The 16,587-nt window shown below is 52.8% G+C and overlaps 2 protein-coding genes across 5 annotated transcripts; one reads left to right on the forward strand and one right to left on the reverse strand.

Annotated features, from left to right (window-relative positions):
* Positions 1-101: 101 nt before the first annotated feature.
* On the forward strand, positions 102-6,230 carry HSP90AB1 (heat shock protein 90 alpha family class B member 1). 3 transcript variants are annotated; one of them, XM_048936485.1, is made up of 12 exons: positions 102-368; positions 509-655; positions 808-1,014; positions 1,241-1,400; positions 1,567-1,700; positions 2,129-2,434; positions 2,860-3,025; positions 3,197-3,387; positions 3,625-3,772; positions 4,030-4,298; positions 4,755-5,088; positions 5,761-6,230. In XM_048936485.1, the coding sequence occupies exons 2-12, from the start codon at positions 509-511 to the stop codon at positions 5,868-5,870; spliced, it is 2,172 nt and encodes a 723-aa protein (XP_048792442.1). In that variant the 5' UTR covers positions 102-368; the 3' UTR covers positions 5,871-6,230. The 3 variants fall into 3 exon arrangements, 2 of the variants coding, with proteins under 2 accessions (XP_048792442.1, XP_048792441.1); XM_048936484.1 differs by lacking the exon at positions 102-368 and adding an exon at positions 387-412; XR_007375252.1 differs by lacking the exons at positions 102-368; positions 5,761-6,230 and adding an exon at positions 4,426-4,537 and having other exon boundaries at positions 421-655; positions 4,755-4,869.
* A 535-nt stretch (positions 6,231-6,765) lies between these two features.
* On the reverse strand, positions 6,766-16,299 carry SLC35B2 (solute carrier family 35 member B2). Of its 2 annotated transcripts, none has more exons than XM_048936506.1 (4): positions 16,206-16,299; positions 13,364-13,557; positions 12,816-12,976; positions 6,766-11,774 (listed from the first exon to the last, which is right to left on the reverse strand). In XM_048936506.1, the coding sequence occupies exons 2-4, from the start codon at positions 13,518-13,520 to the stop codon at positions 10,836-10,838; spliced, it is 1,257 nt and encodes a 418-aa protein (XP_048792463.1). In that variant the 5' UTR covers positions 13,521-13,557; positions 16,206-16,299; the 3' UTR covers positions 6,766-10,835. The 2 variants fall into 2 exon arrangements, with proteins under 2 accessions (XP_048792463.1, XP_048792462.1); XM_048936505.1 differs by lacking the exon at positions 16,206-16,299 and adding an exon at positions 15,962-16,196.
* Between the last annotated feature and the right edge of the window lie 288 nt (positions 16,300-16,587).

Here is a 16,587-nt window from a genome sequence, read left to right on the forward strand (position 1 = left end):
CACTGTGGGAAAAGGGCACCTCGCAGTAACCGCAGTGCCGCCTGGTGCCGCGGAGGAGAACTGCACGGCCTCGCGGCGGTCCGCTCCCACACACCGCCCGGCGCCCCGGACCCGCAGAAGCCCGACCGCCACCGGGGGTCGCGTGGAACTCTCTGGAACACCGACCGCGCTCCTACTCTGCCGACACTGTGCTCCTCCGCTGGCCGCCGCCGTTAAAGGGGACAGGAGGTGGGCCCACCGAGCGGCCCGCAGCTTCACCCGACATCACCGCTGCGGGCGGCCGCGTTCTGCAGGGCCGTTTTAAGGCGGAAGGAACCGCCGGGCGGGGCGGGGCGCACCGTGCCTCTATAAGGAAGCCCAAGGGGGAGGTGAGCGTTCTTTTTTTTTGCACCGGCCGACTGCGGACGGCGAGGTTCGGGCGGCGCTGGGTCGAGGCTGGTCGGGTGGGCTGTTATCGCTGTAGCTATCGCTGCAGCCCTGGTACAGACGGCGTGGGGTTGCCTTGCAGATGCCCGAGGAAGTGCAGCATGGAGAGGAGGAGGTGGAGACGTTCGCCTTCCAGGCGGAGATCGCGCAGCTCATGTCGCTCATCATCAACACGTTCTACTCCAACAAGGAGATCTTCCTGCGGGAGCTCATCTCCAACGCCTCCGACGTGAGCCCTGGCCGCGGGAGGGTCTTCCTCTGCTGGGGGGTGGGGGGGCTGGGGCAGCCTTAAGGGGCTCAACAGTGGGCCGAGGCACGTGGTGCTTGGCGGCGGCTGTCCGGTAGGGGGCGGCAGCGAGCGGCACCCGTTCTCTTCTAAAGGCGCTGGACAAGATCCGCTACGAGAGCCTGACCGAGCCCTCCAAGCTGGACAGCGGGAAGGACCTCAAGATCGACATCATCCCCAACCCGCGGGACCGCACGCTCACCCTGCTGGACACCGGTATCGGGATGACCAAAGCCGACCTCATCAACAACCTGGGCACCATTGCCAAGTCGGGTACCAAAGCCTTCATGGAGGCCTTGCAGGTGGGTTGCTTTTGGCTGTGTGGGATCTGTGGCCTCGCTGCCTTCCTTGCTGCGGGGGCTGCCGGCCTACCTGAGCGTGTTTCCACACCTCCAGTAGCAGGGAGGTGCTGAGGGTAGGGCTGGCTGCCTGTTGTGCCTTTATCCGTGCGTGTGCTGACGCAGCTCTCTGCTGATTGAAGCCGTTGCAAACGCTTCCTGTGTTCTTTCTCTCCCTCTGCCCTCACAGGCAGGTGCAGACATCTCCATGATTGGACAGTTTGGTGTGGGTTTCTACTCTGCCTACCTGGTGGCTGAGAAGGTGGTGGTCATTACCAAGCATAATGACGATGAGCAGTATGCCTGGGAGTCGTCAGCTGGGGGATCCTTCACTGTCCGGACTGACCATGGTACGTATGGCACAAAACTAGGTGTATTTCTGCTGGGTGGGCAGTCCTTTTAATCCTTAACATTACATTATCAAGTAGCAGTTATGTTCCCAAAGCTGGTCCTGTTTATGCATTGCCCTTCTGCATCACCCCTTGAAACCCACAGCTTTGTCATCTCACACAATAGGTGAGCCCATTGGACGGGGCACCAAAGTGATCCTGTATTTGAAGGAGGACCAGACAGAGTATTTGGAGGAGAGGCGTGTCAAGGAGGTGGTGAAGAAGCACTCCCAGTTCATTGGCTACCCCATCACACTTTATGTATGTCAGAACAGTTCTGTGGGGACCCCTGGGAAAGCGGGAGGGAGGGATGAGAAATGTTGGAGGGGATGAAAGAATGACAGCTACCATCTTTTGTGGCCAGAAGAAGTGAGGAATTGGAGGCAAACGTAGTTAATATCCAGACATGTATTCAGTCTTTGATCTGTACAGCTGAATTAGCTATGGAGCGTAGAGGGTTTTGTGCCCGCTGTCTTTTCAGAGACGCTGTTTCATTATATGAACGCTGCAAGCATTTGTAGGATTGACTGGGGAAAAAGCACTGTTTCCTGCCATTGTATGTATTGGGCAGTGATCTCCACCCATGAGGATGCCTGTTTTGCTTGTCCTGAGAATAAAGATTTTCTGGTAGCGGTTGCTTGGGGCTAAAACTGTGTTTATGACTCTGATTCTTGTCCTTTCTTGCACAGGTGGAGAAGGAGCGTGAGAAAGAAATCAGTGATGATGAGACAGAAGAAGAGAAAGCTGAGAAAGAGGAAGAGACTAAGGATGAGGAGAAACCAAAAATTGAGGATGTGGGCTCTGATGAGGAGGAGGAGGGAGATAAAGGCAAGAAGAAAAAGACCAAGAAAATTAAGGAGAAATATATTGACCAGGAGGAGCTGAACAAGACCAAACCTATTTGGACCCGCAACCCTGATGACATCACCCAGGAGGAGTATGGAGAGTTCTACAAAAGCCTCACCAATGACTGGGAGGATCACCTGGCGGTCAAGGTGGGTCCTGGGCCACCCTGGCTTCATGGAGGGACAGAGGGCCCCTTTCTAGCTTGTACCCAAAGCCACCATTTTGGTACAAATCTGAAGGTTCCTGGGCCACTTGATGCTGCAGCTTCTATTGATTTTTGTGCAGGTGGAGGGGTGGGCAGTGGTAGACTAGGAACTTGAACAGGAGAATATTGGGTCTCAGAGAACTACGACTTCTCTGTCCGGGCCTACTGGATGCTAGAGAAGCCTGGACATGCTGGGGGTAGCAGTAGGGCTGAAGAGGGGGAAATGCTGGCTGTTTTGTAGGAGACCATGCTGTGCTTCTCTGCCAGCCCTAGTGCTGAGGAGCAGCAGTTCAGCCTGCCCAGTGTAGGTGCTTGCAGCAAAGTCTAGAAGGGACAGACAGTGGCATTTTCTCATTTCTGGCCCCACAGCACTTCTCTGTGGAAGGGCAACTGGAGTTCAGGGCCCTGCTCTTCATCCCACGCCGTGCTCCTTTTGACCTCTTCGAGAACAAGAAGAAGAAGAACAATATTAAGCTGTATGTGAGGCGTGTCTTCATTATGGACAGCTGTGATGAGCTCATTCCTGAGTACCTGAGTAAGAGCCCCCCTGCCTCAGTTTCCCAGGTTGAGCTGGGACACCCCCAGCCTCGTTGTGGTTCTCAGTGCCAGGTGGCTGGCTGAGATGCCAGCAGCAGTGGGCTGACAGCAGTCTGTGTCTTAACACTTCTGTTATAATGAGATCTTAATTTCTGTTTCCCTTACTTAGACTTCATCCGAGGTGTTGTGGACTCAGAAGATCTACCTTTGAACATATCTCGTGAGATGTTGCAGCAGAGCAAAATCCTCAAGGTGATCCGCAAAAACATTGTGAAAAAGTGCTTGGAGCTCTTCACTGAGTTGGCAGAGGACAAAGAGAACTACAAGAAATTTTATGAGGCCTTTTCCAAGAATCTGAAGGTGAGAGCTTGGACATAGTGCACTGGGAGGAGGGAGGGACTTGAGACCCACCTGCCTTCGGAACAGGCTTGTTCCAGCATCACATCAGGGTGTTGGGGTAGAGGTGGGCCTCAGAAGTGCCCCAGAGAGCCTCTGTGGGCAGCTGGACTCTTATGTTAGGAGGTGGTTGTGTCTTGGGGATAGCCAAGTGTATGTAAGCTCCATTCTGGAGACCACATGTATGCTTTCTGCCCGCAGCTGGGCATCCATGAGGACTCAACGAACCGAAAGCGCCTTTCAGACCTGCTGCGCTACCACACATCTCAGTCAGGTGATGAGATGACTTCACTTTCAGAGTATGTGTCCCGTATGAAGGAGTCACAGAAGAGTATCTACTACATCACAGGTGAGCCAGATCTCTGCTGATGAAGCGGGTTATCTGTCTACCAGCTTTAAATTCTTCCAGGCAAATCTTGCTGCCTTCAGCAGGCCCTCTCTGCTGAAAGACAGACCATCTCTGGGTGCTGGGGCAAGGTTATCAGGCCCAGAGCCCTAGCTGCAGCCAACTTTACATCAGGGGCTCTGAGAGATCAGTATTTTCTATCACGCTGTAAGCAGCTCCTAAATCTTTGTGACATCCTGCTTCTAAACCCATAAACACAGGGGAGAGCAAGGAACAGGTTGCCAACTCAGCCTTTGTGGAGCGTGTGAGGAAGCGTGGCTTTGAGGTGGTGTACATGACGGAGCCTATTGATGAATACTGCGTGCAGCAGCTCAAGGAGTTTGATGGGAAAACCCTAGTGTCAGTTACTAAGGAGGGGTTGGAACTACCTGAGGATGAAGAGGAGAAAAAGAAGATGGAGGAGAGCAAGGCTAAGTTTGAGACCCTCTGCAAACTCATGAAGGAAATCCTGGACAAGAAGGTGGAGAAGGTGAGACGGTTGAGGAGCTCAGCCCAGGGCTGTGTCCTGGGCTGGTGGGAGGAGGGCTGGGCCCCTCCGTGACGCAGACAAGGGTCCCAGCTCAATGCATGCCTCTGATCTCCCTCATCTCCTGCAGAGGAGCCGCTAAAGGAGACTGAAGGTCCCAGCATGCACTGCACCATCTTGCTCTAAGCAGCCAGGCTGCAGGCGAGGGGCACTGACCCAAATACGTGCATTGATGGGAGGCGGTAAGTGTGGGAAACGCAGTGGGTACTGAAGGTGCTGGCTGAGCTGTCCAAACTGTTCTGTCAAGCGATTTTGGAGCTGTTTTGAAGGATCCCTGTTTGCTTTGGGCTGTCCTCAGGTGAACCTGGGATGATTACATGGCGTGATGTGCTCTGGGGCTGGGTCCGTTCTTGGGTGTGCTGGGAGCCTTGCTCTGCTAACTCTTGGCTCCCTTGTCAGGTAACTATCTCAAACCGGTTGGTCTCATCTCCCTGCTGCATTGTCACCAGCACATACGGTTGGACAGCAAACATGGAGCGCATCATGAAGGCTCAGGCACTGCGGGATAACTCTACCATGGGCTATATGATGGCCAAGAAGCACCTGGAAATCAACCCTGACCACCCAATTGTGGAAACTCTCCGCCGGAAGGCTGATGCTGACAAGAATGACAAAGCTGTCAAAGACCTGGTGGTCCTGCTCTTCGAGACTGCTCTGCTGTCCTCTGGCTTCTCCCTGGAAGATCCTCAGACCCATTCCAACCGCATCTACAGGATGATCAAACTGGGGCTTGGTACGTGTCCACGCAGCTTCTGGAGAAGGTTCTGGGCGAGGCTAGCTCCCCTTATAAATGGCATTTTCTTAACCTGCTGTGAAATCACCTGCCCAAGTCTCTGTGGAAGTGCAGATCCATGGTCCCCTCACCTTTTCTTGTGGCTTGACACCGTATAGGTGCCCAAGGTGTCTGAGCTGGAATTTCCTACAGAAGTTATTAGGAAGGAGTGACGTGCCTTGGCAGAAGCAGGCAGCCAAGCTTCCTGTGGCCTGTGCAGCAAAAGCAATGTGTAGTTGAGGCATGAGGGAAAGGCCAGTGAGTGAGCAGTGCTGCTGTGATACACAGAAGTAGCTGGGTGTTTAAGGAGGCTGGAGGCAAGTGGAAGTCTCAAGAAAGGTTGTCCTGGCCTCATGCCCACCACCAGGCTGCACAGGTGACATCATTCTTGCAGTAGATGTCAAAAATCTACCATGGAAAAGAGGGCCCGGCCCATGTGTTCAAAGGGCTTGCTTACATTCAGTTTTGTCTCAACTGTCTTTTAGGCACAAATGTAAATCAAGAAGTGCTGTGGCTTGGCATAATTCCTGGGTGCTGTTGCTTGGGCTCCTGACAAGCCAGCCTTTGTTGTGGGACTGTGCGACTCAGCTGTCTCTTAGAGGCTTCATCTCTTCTTCCCCTTTTCTCTCCTAGGTATTGATGAGGATGAGGTGATTGCAGAAGAGTCCAATACAGCTCCTCCTGATGAAGTCCCACCTCTGGAGGGAGATGAAGACACATCCCGCATGGAAGAGGTGGACTAAAGAAAGAAGTCTCTTCCATCTCCTGCCAGACCTCTGTCTAATCTCATGTCTGTTTAGAAAAGGGGTCTCTGCTCCCACCGACTTCTGGCTCCTTGATGGTGTCTTCTGGAATTTTTTCTTTTTTTTTTTTGGTAGTGGGGAATGGAGACAGGATTCCCTGTTTGTCAGTAATGAGCAAGTCAGGCAGCCCTGGGCATGTCTGTTGTGTGTATTTCTACTTGTGTAAGATCATGTAATGGGGAATGGAGGTGTCGAGGGGTCAGTCTTCCTCTTTCTCACACCCCATGGGATCTCCCATGCTCAACTGAGGTGAAGAGAGTCCTTTCTCTCCAGCCTCCTCATAGTAGGATTGTATCTTGGTTGGCTTGGTTATTTTTCATTGATTTTCCTGATGTTTTGTTCTACTGGAATTAAAGTGTCAAAAGATCAAGGTTTACGTAAAAGGTTCTATTGTGTTCTCATGCCCAGAAAGTGGAAGGTGAGGATGCTCAATTCCAGAGGTTTGAGCACTGGAAGGGAAGTTATGCAGAGCTCAGCTGGTGCTGTGCTGAGAGGGCTGACAGGCCTGTTTTGCTTGTGGGCACACTTCCTTGTATTGGAGGGCTGCTGGGACTTCTATCCTCTGCCATGTATAAGCAGGGGGTTATATGAACCTGGGGTAGAAATTGCAGGAGACAGAATGCAGGAGACAGGTTCTTGTTCTAGCTGCACCACTGCCTATCCCTGCCTCCAGGGGACAAGGTGAGGAGGGGATTACTGGCTGAGGAGAATTTAGGAGATGCCTTGAAGAAACTGTCTTTCAGCTTGCATCAAGCTGTGGCCTTGGCTCCCTTTCTCTTCTGTGTGTCATAGCTGCACATGCTGAGTGGGCTGCAGCTCTTTCCAGAAGTTGGGGGAGAGATAGGTGGCCTGCTTTCAACGCTCTTGGCCTCTGTAGTTAAAAAGCCACCACCATAGGTTCAAACTGTTGTGCTCTTTCTGAACTGCCATGTGAAGGCAGGGTCTACTCCGACTAGATTTGAGTTGTGCTTTAGCTCATCTCTGCTACTTCCCTGCTTTGGCACCACAGAGAGGGTAGGTGAGAAAGGACCTGCTGGGCAGGAGGTGGTCTCTGCCTGCATGACCTGCAGCTGGTGAAGAAACCTTGTCAAGCTGTGCTTGTCAGCTGAATAAGCTAACAGGACATGAGTGTGTGTTGCTGCTGGCTGGTCTAATCAGCATCTCTCTGTCTCTGGGCTGGAGCAGTGACAGGAGCCATCTGCTTGTTCCCTTGCAGCACAGAGTTGAGATAGAGGTGGGAGGGAATTAACTGCTGGGGATTTCAGCTGCCTCTGTTCAGCTCTTATGTCAAACTGCTTTTGCAGGCTTTGTTCTAGGCTTCACTTTTTCTCCGCCATCCAGCCTGCTGTTTTAAGGTTTCTGCAGCCCTTTGGGCTTAGCAGCACCTTGCTTTAACCTGTCTCTTGGATGACTGAGAGGCCTGGGGCATCATCTGAGCCATCTGCTCTCTGTATCAAACTTACACTAAAGCTGTAGGGCTTGTCACCCTCTGCCATGTTGGCCTCTGGAGTTGGGCAGGGGAAAGCGACATCAAGTCATACTTGACTGTATGCCAGCAGCCACAGGCACAAAATGGAGTGGAGATTTTAGCCAACATCCATCTTGAAAAGGGAAGTAGGAGGTAGAGCACAGCTCTGGTGGGAGCTGGAGTCATGCCTGCACACCAAGGCACTGTAGGACACAGTACTGCAATGGTAGAAGCTGAAGGAGACAGAAGGGGGAGTGGAACCAGAAGCAGAAGAAAGCAGAGGTGTAAATGGAAGAGGTGTAAATAGAAAATGAAGTGGAAGCACAAGCAAAGTGAAGTAGAAAGAAGTGGAAGCGACAGTGGAAGAAATCAGAAATGGAAGGGCAGAATGTTGTGAGGGTGTAAGGTGGCTGCTATGAGGATGGAAAGAAGCAGAAGTGGAAGCAGAAGTTGAAGTGGAAGCAGAAGTTTAAGCAGAAGGAATCAGAAGCAGAACAAGGCAGAACTATAAGCTAAAGTGCAACCAGAAGGGAAATGAAGCAGAAGGAAATGGAAGCAGAAGTGGATTGAAATAGAAGCGTCAGAGGAAGCAAAAGTGGAAAGGAGTGGAATGAGAAGGAACTCAAACCAGAAGCGTAACCAGAAGTAGAAGAAGTTGAAGCAGAAGTAGAGGAAGGAAACAGAAGTGGAATGAAGCAGAACTGGGAGAAGTGGAAAGAAGCGGAAGGGCAGAAGGCAGCTGCTACAAGGGTGGATGTGGAAGTTGAGGTGGAATTGTAACACGAAGGGGAAGCAGGAACAGAATAAAGTGGAAAGCTGCTATAAGGGCAGAAGACATTGAGATAGAATGAAGAGGAAGTAGAAGAGGAAGCATAGTTGGGCAAAATGTAACCAGCATATGCATAAAATGGAGTGGGTGTTTCAGCCAGCATCCATCATGAGAAGGGAAAGGGGAGGTAGAGAACAGCTGGGCCCTGTTTCGAGCCCTATTGGGAGCTGGAGTTATGGCTGCACACCGTGGGGCACGGTGCTGCTTGGGTGCAAGCTGGTGGGGTGCAGCTAGAGCTGTGCTAGCCAACTCTTGCAGAGTAATTTCCTTGCTGAGACAGGAGAAAGGAGACAGGATTTCTCCCAGGATAGGGAAGTTTTGCCAAGTGAGCCTCAACATTGATTCTTTTCAACTTAAAGCATTTCCCTTGTTTTCCTCCATTCTCATTTAACTGAGAACAGGGGTCCTGTTCTGCACTGTGATAGAAAGGAACTTTACCATTCCTTTCCTTTTCATCCCCCCTTCTCCCCCCCCCAAAAAAAATCCTACCCAAAAACCCAAACGTTCTCAGTCTGACAGCAGACTGTGAGGCAGACACTTGGGGGAATTTGAATTTGTAAACAAAGAGGTGGAGGCAAGAGGAAGGATGCAGGGCTGTGAGGTCATGTAATACAAGCACTTTCAAGAACTTGAAAGTATTAAGGAGCTTGGATAAAACTGCTAGAGCCAAACTCAGTGCTGTGGTCAGCAGATGCTGTTGTCCTTGCAGGCTGTTAATATGCCTGATCAGTCTCTCCTGTAACCCTTGCTTGATTCTCCTGTTTCTCTAGCTGCAGGGCAAGGTTCTGTGGTTGCTCCAGACCTTGCTAGGCCCAGAGAGCACAAGCATAGAGTGAAGGTTTATTTCAACACTCAATTGTGCACCAGGGGTCTATACAGGACTTGTGGAGCTGGTGTGGGTGCAAATGCACTCCATGAAGACTGGACTCCTTCAAGGCCTCACTACGGCAGTGGGGGCTCTGGCTCCCATTTACATTATTTCTATCCATCTACCCTATTTGCAGATACACCCACCTGGCACCAGGGTTCCCTGCGTGGTCCCCAAGTCCTTATCAGGATTAAATTGGCACAGAGTTGTAGGTCCTGGTGCACTCCCCAGCACAAGCAGAGGTCTGAGCATGGCTATGTTCTCCAGCTGTGTGCGTGCAGGGATCTTGCATGGAGGGACCATGGGACTTTGGAGCTGTAGGTCCAACCCTGGGTGCAGGCAGAGGTACCCATATTTGGAAAGGAGAGAGAGCGTAGCAAAGTTTTCTAGGGAGATCAGGGAACAGCTTGGGGAATTAGTCTCTTCCCTCCAGCTATGAGTGGGAGGGAAGATACAGGGGAAAAGAAAACAAACAAAAAACCCATTTACCCCTGGGGTACTATATGCAGCATATTTTTAATTTAATAAAATAAAAAGAAAAAAGTTGCTTTTCAAAAGTACCAAAATTGCTGACTTGTCAGTCAGGCTGTAATGGGGAGAAAAGGGTTAATGGGTACAACCCAGGCTTTGGGGAAGAGCAGTGGGAGCAGCCTCCACTACCCCATCCCCTGTTGCCTGGGGGCAGGCACCTGCTCCTCCATCCTCTGCTGCCTGTGGAGAGGGGATGAGCCATGACAGAGGGCTCTGTCCCTTCCTGCAGACCTCCAGGCACTGTGGGGCTCTGATAAGGCCCCAAGAAAGGTGGGGCTGATACTTCCAGTTGGCAGGGAAAAAAAAAAGCGGGTGTTTGTGCTTCTCTGAATGGCAACTACAGAGTCCAGAAACCGTGGCACCCTGAGGAGATGCTGGGGATTCTGGACACTGTAGCCTTTGGCCTGTAACAGCAGCAGATGTAAATGAAAAGCAACCTAGAATAACTCAGCAAGCCTTGGGAAATGCATCAGCCAGCCTCTATCTCTGCATAAAAATCAGCCTGGGCTAGGAGGAGCAAAGAAAATTGACTTAGAGCTGGGGTAAGGGACTGATAAACCAAACTGGGATTCCAGCCTGCCCTCCCAGAGCAGATCCCAGGCCTGCAGTAGGACAGGTCCTCTCTGAGCTGTGCCTCTCCTACCTGGAGCACCTCCTGGGAAGAAAGCCTGAGGCTGGAGTGACTGAGCGGGAGTTTCTGTCCTACTTACCCCAGGCTCAGCTCAGGATTTTGCCTCATATAGAGACATTTCAAAGACAGAGCTAGTGTTTTTCCTGCCCCCTCCTCCTGCTGAGCTCTGTAGTAGTGACAGACATGGAGGCGCATAAGCTGGAGGGAAGATGTTGCCATGGAAAAGATCTCTCTTGTTCAATCAATGACCTTAGAGAGAAACCATGACACAGGTGGGGCAGGAGCACCAGCAGCCCCATGCTGGTTTGCCCCTGCAGCTGCAAGCCCCTAGGTCCGTGTCTTGGCTGGAAGTCTCTCACCTATTAAGGCAAATAGTAAGGTTTGGAGCTGTGGCAGCCCAGAGCATTCCCTGGGCTTGTTGCAGCCCCTTCCCCAGGAAAAGCAGGTGGAAAATTGAGTCACTTGTCCAGCCTAACGATACTCCACCTGGCTCCTCAGTGGGTTCTGATAGATCAAGCAAGCGCCCCCCAGCAGAGGCAGGACAGCAGGCACAGCTCAGAGACCCTGGCCTCAGCTCCTTAGACCTTTTGGACAGCGGTCTCCCCTGGTGGTAGTTTCTTGCTGCGCTTCTTCATGCGGCTGCGGGCATAGACGCGGAGGAAGAGTGCCATAAAGACAACAGCTATGCCCAGCCCACCCACAACAGTGACAGTGTGCCCATAAATGAGGCAGGAGAGGAGAATGGCAAAGGCCTGGCGGAGAGTCATGATGATAGTGAAGACGGCTGCCCCAAACTGGTTGATGGTGTAGAAGATGAAGAGCTGGCCACAGGCAGAGCACACCGACAGCAGCACCGCGTGGGCCGTGAACTCCGAGTGACGAGCCATGAAGTGCACTGATTCTAGCAAAGCACCCTGCTCCAAGAGCGAGCCCACTGTGAAAAGGCAGGAGAAGACATTGACACCGAACATCATCTGCACGGGAGACATCTTGTAGGTGAAGAGGGCATCCTGCCAGTTGGATGTGAAGCTGTCGAAGACAATGTAGCCGGCCAGGAGGACTACACCAGAGAAAGTGGTGACAGTGGACACGTGTCTGTTGGGAGCACTGGAGAGCAGGAACATGCTGACCCCCACAGAGATGAGGGCAGCTGTCAGGTATTCCCAGTACTCGTAACTCTTGTGTGACACCAGTTTACCCATCATCATTACAGGGATCACTTTAGAAGCCTTGGCCAGCACTTGGGTGGGGAAGCTGATGTATTTGAGAGCCTCGTACTGGCACCAGCTGCTGAGGATGTTGGAGAGGGAGGCGAAAGAGTACTTGTACATAGCAGCCCCATGGCGCGGCTGCTTGGTCAAGGCGCAGTACAGACCAGCCACAGTGAAGGCCAGGATGCGGTTCATGAACACTAGGAACTGGGAGTCCTTGAACTTCTCACCAGGGTCTGTCTCAGTAGCACCGTATGTTCTTGTCATCACGCGCTCCTGGAGAACACCCCATGTGAGGTAGGAGGCCTGCAAAGCAAGAGGAGCACAGGGAATTAGGACCCACACCAAGAGCTACAAGCAATCATTGGAAGATTGTCTATTGCCCACAAAGCAACACCTCAGTACAGAGAAAACACTTGTTTTAAACTGCCTGTTGAACCAGATGGACAAGATCAGAGAACATTACTGATATATAGCTCTGGCTTTGGTGCCAGCTCTCTGCAGCAGGTCCTGGCAGCTTTCCCAATGGCCTTTGTGTTGGTTTTCACTTCCAGCTTTACAAACCAAGTTCTTCCACCCAAATCAATTCTATTTTCTAGCAGACAAAATTGTTCTCCAGGGATAATCACTGCTCTGGCTGTCACCTCCACTACTTTACGCAGTGCTACTGAGCACTGAGCCTTTGACAAAAGTAACATGAACTTTTCTCTCCCAGCTAACTACGGCAGAGAGATGAAATGATGTAGTTGTGTCCTGCAGAAAGTCTGAAGGTACTGGGATAGCAGGCCAGAGCGGAGGCATTTTCTGTTGGCTGCAGGATTTGTGAGTTTTGTGTAATAATTAATTTTAGTCCTCGAAGAACCAAAAAGCTGCCATTCCTAATGACGATTAGGCTGTAGCTGAGACTCGAGGAAACTAAAATTAAAAGATCCTCTATTTTTGTAGCCGAATTCCTTGGTATCCAAATCAATCTATCAAGGGCAGAACCCTTCAGCTCCAGAAAGTGACCCAGAAGAGAGCCCATGTGTTAACTACCTGCTGCTCTGATGGGAACTGGAACAAGAGCAGCCCTAACAATCTCAGTAGCAGAATTCTCCTTGTCCATGGATCCAAGGGACTGCATTTGGACAGATGAGAGAGGTCCCAATGCAGACGACACCAGAATGGTCCCTCAAAGGTTACACAGCAGCCCTGGTGGATTATCCTAATGGAGAGGCAGTGTCCCAGCCTCCAATTCTGCCCTATCAAGGACAGCACTGCATCTCCAAGGAACTGGCAGTACAAACTCATTTTCCAGTCCCTCCACCCCGAGTGGGACGGCCACGCACACATGCATAGGGCCCCTACCTGTAGACCAGCAGCACAGAAGAGCAGCTTCAAGATCTGTCGGGCTGTAGAGGACTCTGTAGGCTCTGCTCGGGGTGGCAGGGAGCCATCCTCTGCATGTACAGTCTTCACCTCAGAGCCGAACACACATGATTTGATGACAGGAAAGCAAATGCCTCGGCCTGAAGGGACAAGAGAACACAGACACAGAATTAACCACAAGCCACACCAGCCTGAGAGGTGTAGGCTCCTTCCTTACTAACCTTCTCTGTGACTAACAGTCAGTTCATTACACTACATGCAACACCAGATGGAGACTGGGGCCTTTAGCAGACAAATTGTCATATTACTTATGCAGCCATGGATTGAGCTGACTCAGGCAAACTCCAAATTGTTCAGAATAAAGTTCCATATCTACTAGTATGGGAGCCTGGGAGAGATTTGTTTCAGGATAGCTCTTAGGGATGGAAGATTATGCCCAGCTCAGCGCTGGTCCAACAAAGCACAGCAAGAGAACCACCTGTCAGCGCTGAGGCAGATATCTGAGGAAAGCTGTTGCCTGCCCTTACCTGTCTCCAGGTAATTCCTTCTCTTGAAGTACTGAATGAGAAGGAATCCTGGTATTACAATACTCGCATAGCCAGCAGCGTTAATAAAGAAACGGAAGAGCCAGAAGTCCCCCCAGGAGTCCTGCAAGGCAGGGAGCATTTCTTCACCAGTAGCCATGATGGGGAGAGCAGCCAGCACGAGGGGAACACAAAATCTGCAAGAGAGACAAAGAGGCAGACGATAGGCAACCAGCACACAGCCTGCTCCCCCTGCCTACCTGCACCACCTACCTCCCAGATTGCTCCTGACCAGCAGGCAGCACCCATATCCCACGCTGGCAAATAACAGCAGTTATCGCAGAATACAGAGCAGGAAAGGCCCTCTGGAGTTTATATTTGCATCTGTTAACAGTGTTTGCTCTGGCTTAGGAACACATGGACTTAAAAGCTTGGGCTTCCAGGATTGGAGAGGATGTTTGAATGCTGTTGTAAAGGGCAGGTTATGACAACGCCTTTGTTCCAAATGCAAGGAGCACATTGCACCTCACCTTTTCAGGTTAAACTATAGCACAGCTAAATGCAGATTTCTTTCTTCTGGGTGGAAAAAAATAAAAGGTCATGAAATGAAAAGAGAGCCCTAGCAGCTCATGTTACAAGCCTGCATCCAGAGCAGCCTTTCTTTCAGAAAAAGCACTTCCCCTCCAACTATACCAGGTGAGCAGAGGAGAGCCAGGGGAGCATGTGGCTGCCAGGCTTGCCCATCTCCCTGCTGGGGCAGCACATAGCCCTGGGGCAGTGCGCCAGGGCATTCCCTGCAGCTCTGAGGAAATTACCAGGGCTCACCCACTCGACAAGGCACAGCCAGAGTGCAAGGTTGGGAAGGAACCTTCTTATCAGCTGTCTGGTTGGGTTTTTACCAGTGCTATCTGCAAAGGCATCTGAAGCATTAGTCCTGAGTGAGGGGTGATCTGGTCAGCTTTATGACAGCTGTAATGCACCTGTAGTTCTTCCCACTGTCCCCTTCATTGCACAAGCAAACCCAGGCTAGTGGGCCACACAAAGAACAAGAGCAGCAGATACACAACAAGGAGGAAGTTGGCACAGACTTCTGCACCCAAGGCCGCTGGCATCCTCCTCTCCTGCAGCAGCCTGGTCCAAGCTCAAAGCATCTTTCTGCAGCAGGGGAGGAGGTAACTTTGGTCCATGCTCCATTCTTGCCCCAGTCTCCCCTGCAGAAAAAGCCTCACAGGGGCCAGTGATGGTGCTATGGAGCTGGGTACATAAACATGCACCAGATGAAGCTCTGGGCTTCTGTGATTAAAAGGGCCAGAGAAGATGCTAGCTCCCTCTGCAAAAAAAACAAGTGATTCATAGGAATTTAGGCCCTGTGTACCTTCCCTCAGTGTCAGAGACCGCAGCTGTGGTCTCCAGTATTCACGAATCTCAGAGTCTTGTACTAACAAAGCTAGGGTTGTAAAGGCAAAAAAGTCCCCTGCCATTTCATGAGCAACAAGCTCTCCCTTCCCACTGTCCTCCTATGCCCTGGGAAAGGGCTCAGGGACTTTTCTAATCTTCAGTCACTGCAGACAGGCCTCAGAGTCCAACAACTTGACATAAGCCAAGGCTGAGCTTCACCCTCCTGCGACTTACATGACCCAGAAATTCCCATCCTGGGTAGAAGCGCAAACAGCTTGGAGCGAGTTTTTGTGCCTCTGCTCTCTCCTCATTAAAAAAAAAAAAAAAAGTCTGACACCTCTGCCTCAATCCTCCCCCTCCTTCAGACCTATCTCCTGCTGAGAGGCACTGCAGGCTGCACAGGTGCTGGAGGATGTAAGGAAAAGAGCTCAGCGGTAGCACTGGGGGCTGATGCTGCCCACGTGCTTCAGGTTTGCATGAGGTAATCCTGGCTGATCACAGCAGCTCTCTTGCCAAGCAGAGGGCACAGAAAAGCCCTTTGCTTTTGCTTAAGTCTGATACAAACCACAAAGTCGGTTGCTACATTCATAGCCATGCATCCCATCAACTTGACGGAGACCAAAAGCCAGCCACTCCTATTCAGGACCATTCCCCTCACCCCCAAGCACTGTTGCGGGAGCAGGAGCAGCCCCACTCTCCCACAGGAGGATACAGCGGGACAATGGCTCTCTATGCGCGCACCGGCAGTTCCCAGACGCAGATTCAGGGCCGTCGGCTCCGCTCTCCCCGCCGAGACTCGGAGGGAACAGGGCCGCCAGTGTTACAGGTGGGAGGGGGCCGTACGGGCGGCAGGCCGAGCGGTGAAAGGCGCCTCAGAGCGCGACCGCCGCGCGGCTGCAGCTCCCCGGCTCGCAGGGGGCCGCTCTCGGCTGCACCGCCGCAGAGCCGGGCCAGGCCTCGGCCCCGGCCCCACGCCTCGGGCTCCTGACTGAACCTCAGGGCTCAGATTTGGGGCCGAAGCGCTGCCCGGCCGCAGCCCGGCGCATCTGCAGCACCGCTCCACCTAACGCGAAGCCTCGAGCGCAGAGAGCCAGGCCCCGCTCCGAGCAGGACCTCGCTGCACGGAACCACACCATCGCGTTAAGGTTGGAAACGCTTCTCAAATCACCCACCCAACCGCCGGCCCACCACCGCCGTACCCACCTGCCCGTCACTCGCTCACACGGCATCTCCCCTGCGGCCCGGCCCCGGGCACCCAGCTCCGCACTCTGCCGGAGGGCCCCCTCACGTCCCCAGACCGCACGGCTTTTCGCCAGGGACCGGGGACCGCCGCCGGGAACGGCGAGATAGGAAGAGGAAGCTCCCGGGGCTATGGGGCCGGTCCCCGCCCAGCGGCCCCGTCCGCAGGCGCCGCGTAGCCCGCTCCGATTGCAGACCCAGCACCCACCTGCGGCCCGCTCCGGCCCGGCCCGCTCCCGGCCGGCTACCTTCAGCCCGCTGCCGGCGGCGGCGGAACTCCCGCCCGGCGGCCCGAAGCGTCGCCCCCCCCCCTTCCCCACAGCGCCCCCTGGCGGCGCGGAGGAGCCGTGCGGGGCGGCGCGGAGCCACGCGTAGCTGCGGCTGCGCTCACGGCGCAGCGGGCCCGGCCTCGCTATGCCGGAGGGCGGGAGGAAAAGATGGGGAGACGGCGGCTCTGCTTCAGGGCTTGCTGCACTGCCCCAGCCTTGCAGTAACGGTTTACGACACTCATTTAAAAAAACAAAACAAAACAAAACACTTTTATTATGGAAAAAAAAAAAGTGTAGTCTCCTCCTGCTCCTTCAGGCCTG

This window comes from Lagopus muta, chromosome 2 (assembly GCF_023343835.1).
Source record: "Lagopus muta isolate bLagMut1 chromosome 2, bLagMut1 primary, whole genome shotgun sequence".
Lineage (NCBI taxonomy): Eukaryota > Metazoa > Chordata > Aves > Galliformes > Phasianidae > Lagopus > Lagopus muta.

Bases quoted from the DNA above. Each gene is read 5' to 3' on its own strand.
- HSP90AB1 (XM_048936485.1), top strand. From the start codon at position 509: ATGCCCGAGGAAGTGCAGCATGGAGAGGAGGAGGTGGAGACGTTCGCC. The intron at 3,388-3,624 runs GTGAGAGCTTGG...TTCTGCCCGCAG, and splicing joins CCTTTTCCAAGAATCTGAAG to CTGGGCATCCATGAGGACTC. The intron at 5,089-5,760 runs GTACGTGTCCAC...TTTCTCTCCTAG, and splicing joins GATGATCAAACTGGGGCTTG to GTATTGATGAGGATGAGGTG.
- SLC35B2 (XM_048936505.1), bottom strand. From the start codon at position 15,987: ATGCCGTGTGAGCGAGTGACGGGCAG. The intron at 13,558-15,961 runs GTGGGTACGGCG...TCTCTCTTGCAG, and splicing joins TGTGAGCGAGTGACGGGCAG to ATTTTGTGTTCCCCTCGTGC. The intron at 11,775-12,815 runs GTAGGGGCCCTA...CTTGCTTTGCAG, and splicing joins TCTGTGCTGCTGGTCTACAG to GCCTCCTACCTCACATGGGG.